General features: G+C 50.9%; 1 protein-coding gene across 1 annotated transcript in view; it reads left to right on the top strand.

Moving 5' to 3' along the window:
- Nucleotides 1-3,539, top strand: part of CTNNBL1 (catenin, beta like 1) — a gene marked incomplete at both ends in the record, with an annotated part of 26,922 nt that extends 23,383 nt beyond the window's left edge. Inside the window, one exon of the mRNA XM_010079694.1 lies at nt 3,431-3,539. Coding sequence (XP_010077996.1) covers nt 3,431-3,539 — 109 coding nt within the window. The remainder of the gene's footprint in view (nt 1-3,430) is intronic.
- Between the last annotated feature and the right edge of the window lie 451 nt (nt 3,540-3,990).

The raw sequence follows: 3,990 nt of genomic DNA, 5'->3' as shown, positions 1-3,990 counted from the left end.
AAGCGTGTGTGAGTTTCGGGATGCGGAGGATGCTGTACGAGTGTCTGTGCCCGTCGCAGAGCCGAGGGTCAGCTTGTCTTCGCTGTCCGTAAGGGTGCCGGGTCTCTTGGTGCTGGACTTCCCGCAGCAACAGTCGAATCGAAGAGCTGGATGCTAACTTGAAATTCTTGAACAGTATCAGGGAGCTAAAGATGGAGAAAACGGAAATTCCTCCTGAATTAGAGTCTGTAGTGAAGCGATGACAACCTCCTTCCTGGGCTGCGTGCTCTCCTGCTCTTTCTCAGGACAGTTACTCACAGCCTGCTTTTGCTCACTTGGAGAGTCTAATGAGCTATAAAAGGATGTTTGTCCAATTCATCTTCATCTGAATGCCTTCTCCTGGCCCAGGTGTCGGTTTGACTTAGGAATGCTTAATTTGATAACCTGAGAATTAGTTCAGCCCGTTTCCAAACGAGAATTCCCATCACTGCGGCTTTTTGCCTGTTTGCTCTCTAGCAATAAGGAGTCTTCTTCAGGAGACGCTCTGCTAGACGCTTCCGTAAGAAAACAACGTCAAAAGCCATTTCTTGGTGAATGTGCTCTGACTCCCTGGTTACACCTGGCGCCAGGCAGCAGAGCCCTGGCAGTGGGTGCTGCCGCAGGGCTGACTTCCCCGGGCGTGCAGAGGGAAAGGCAGCAGCAAACGGCCTGATGAGGAGTTATGGGTGTTACCCAACACCTTCTGCCAGCCAGCAGGAAGTATTTTTCATCGGGTGGTCTTCTGAAGCGAACACCTAGGGAAGGCGTCATCTGTTTAAACAGAACCTTATTGTGCCAATTTGTTATTGTACCGTCAAGGCTCCGGAATACGACAGGAATCTGTTACTGGAATGAGCCATGGTGCTGGCTGCAGAGTTAAATTTATCTCAATTAAAGTTAGCGTTCTTTGCTACAAGAACATCACAAAAATAAATTTGCTCAGTTGAGAGGAGGAATTTTGTTTTACGTTCAGCTTGACGCTGGGATTCCAGCTCACCGGGTGCATTGTGTGTGGAGCGTTTTCGACCTTTCCGGGCCCCGCTTTACCCGTCAGTAAAATCGTTATTTCTTACCCGTGTCAGGACTTTACGAGAAGAATTTTCTTTGCAAAATATTTTCAGATACTTGAATGGGTTACTCTTAAAAAACGCAGAGTGTTAACGCGTGCGCAAACAGGTGAGTGTGTGAGATGCTGCAGCGTTGGGATGGCACGTCCCTGGTTCCGCCCGTAATCCTGTAACGAACCGAAGCCTAGCGGAGCGCAGGTCGGTCTCTGACCGTACAAGCTGTCTTGCAAAGCCTCTGAATGCATTCCGTAGGCATCCGAAAGCCGTGCGAGGAGAAGCTCCTGCAGCCACCTCTCGCCCCTCTCCTCCTGAAGTTTCTGACAGAGGTGGCTTTTTTTTTTTTTTCTGGTATTTTCCTGCTCCTAATTAGAAACCACAGCTTATCTCAAGAGTTCTTTACCAGACAGAAGGTTCTTGAATGCGCTCTCCTGGGTTCCCCAGCACACCCCGCTGTCCCCTCCTGGCTGCTGTCCCCTCCTCGGGGGATGCTGCCTGATCTGCGCCAGCGTCACAGGGGAGCATGCTGGAGCCTCCTCCCCTGTGAGGCAGATGTCCGTTATAATGAAATGTAAAAAAAAAAGGAAGGGGGGGAATAATAAAGGCAGAGGAGTGTAATGTTACGGCTTGATTTGACAGGACCTCCTGCTGCTGCAGCTGCCAGTACCAGCCATGGAATAGATTAATCTGTATTCCAACACGCCGCAGCTGAAGTCAAGATCGATCTAATTAGGGTGTTTTAAACACTGCTTGCGTTCTGAAGGCTTCACGCCTGTCTGGAGAGGGAAGGGCTCCCTAGAGCCGAGGTGATCCGGGTCCGAGGGGGACTCGAGCAGCCGGGTGAGCACACAGGATGTGACCTGCCTGGGACCGGGGACACGGCCGGCACGGCACCGCAGTGTCGGCAGCCCAGCGAGGAGCAGCACGTGCTGGGGGACCGGCCGATGGGGCAGAAAACGGGGTTAGCTGCTAACAGGAAAGGTGCCTCTGTCTTCCCATATCCACGACTTTGGGAGATTTTGGGATGTTGGCGTGAGAAAAAGTTGTTCTTGGTGCACACTAGCTGCCAGCTGGTAACCGTCATCCCTGTAACGGGATCTGGGGCGTGCTGAGCACAGCTCCTTGCGGTGTTTGCTCCTCAGAGGAGGTGATGCATTTAGTGGTTTGTAGAAATCGGGGCTCGGCAGCAACTTCTGCCGCTGGCCTTGTCTGTTGCCCTCCTTGAAGATGACTCTGTGCGGGTGATGGGGGCTTTGGCTGAGCACTGCGGGGTTATTGAGAAGTTCCCAGAATATTCTGAGGCAGGCGGCTGCCCGCGGCGCCCCCCGAGGGGGACGTGCAGCTTGTGGCCTCTGTCAGCCGAGATCAAAGCCCGGCAGCTGCGGGTTTTGCTTTCTGAGGACTCGGAACAGCACCCAGCTGTTTCCCAAAGAAGATCCAACCAGAGCAAATACTGTGATTGTGGGCTCTTAGAACTGTGCATACGTGGTGCAGCCCAGGGGAAAACAGGGAGCTGATCAAGAAAAGGGTGTAGATAGTCTGGGAATATTTCTGTATGATATTTTTTGAACATGTTGACCAGTCAACTAGATAGTTCCTGGATTTTCTGCAGTGATGTGTTGAAAGAATAACCTCATTCTTAAAAACCCTGTGTCAGCTGCTTCAGACTTCTCAGTAGTTCTAAAGATTTTATTGATGAAATGGATAAATATCTGCATATGAGCATCAAAGCAAAAGTGAGGGCTAAAATACATTCCCTAGTAAAGGAGTATTCAGAAAAAGCAATGAAGAGATATCGTTGGTGAGAATACTACTGCTAAAACACTGTGTCAACACTCCTCAACACTTCCAAAAAAAGAAGGTTTGTGAAAAAATAGTGTGAAATACAGAATGCTGCCTTCTTTCATTAACAGCAGAGCATCTGCTGGGATAAATTGAAAAAAAAGTCTTCATTTTTGTAGTATTTTTTTTCCACCTTAGGGAAATAGGATCTGGCAAGGACTTTGGAGGCTTTTGCAGTATTTTTTAATGTAGACACTTAATTTGGTGTCACTTTTTGGGGAATAACCGCTTCTCCGCAGCGAGAGCATGCACGGACGTCCCCAGAGCCATCCTTCACCCCCGCGTTATCCTGTCGAAATGACAGAGCAGCCGCGCGGCGCTGGCCACCCGATAAACCTGTTATCTCCCCCGCTCCTCCTGCCAGCCGCGCTCCCAATCGCTTTGGAACAGGAAAAATTGACACCACCTCGGGCAGAAATCTGTTTCTAAGGAAGCGACATTTGTAAGTAGCTGATGCAGCGGGGCGTGCGCGGGTGCAGCCTCCTCTGCCTGCTGCCCTCGTGCAGATACCCGGTGCTGCAGAGGGGCCGGTGCCGCTCGGACAGCAGCCTGCGTGTCGTCGCCTTCCCGTGGAAGCAGAAGCTGGCGGCTGGCGCAGAAGCTCCCTGCGAGCACGTCGGTGTCACTTGTTCTTTGTACACTGGTGCAATCGATCAAGGCGCCTCATGGCTCCAGGCTACACAGCGCCGTGGAAATGCGTGTTAGAGTGGTTTGATGGCAATAAGGTGGTGATCCCTTTCCTCTGCGAAAATAACAAATCCTGATTTTCCTCTCCCCCCCGCCGTGGGGAAGGAAATGTGTATGGCCGTGACTGCTCGTGTGTCTTTACCAGCAAGATCCAAGTGAGGACATCTTGGGGAAGTTGCAGTCTTGAATATGTTGGGATATCTCAAACATAAGGTCTGTGCTTATGCAGACACGTGGGCAGGAAGCAATCCCAAACGATTTGGCAAAGGGAGAGAAAGTCGTGCCTCTCCTTTGCTTTGTGCCTTTGTGCTTGGGTTTATTTCCCCACATTAAACCAGATACTCTCTGATGCTGCCAACATCCTTCCCAGAGTTGGCGG

This window comes from Pterocles gutturalis, unplaced genomic scaffold (assembly GCF_000699245.1).
Source record: "Pterocles gutturalis isolate BGI_N339 unplaced genomic scaffold, ASM69924v1 scaffold18779, whole genome shotgun sequence".
Lineage (NCBI taxonomy): Eukaryota > Metazoa > Chordata > Aves > Pterocliformes > Pteroclidae > Pterocles > Pterocles gutturalis.
Note: the sequence above shows the minus strand (reverse complement) of the source record. Positions and strands in the feature narration are given on the sequence as shown.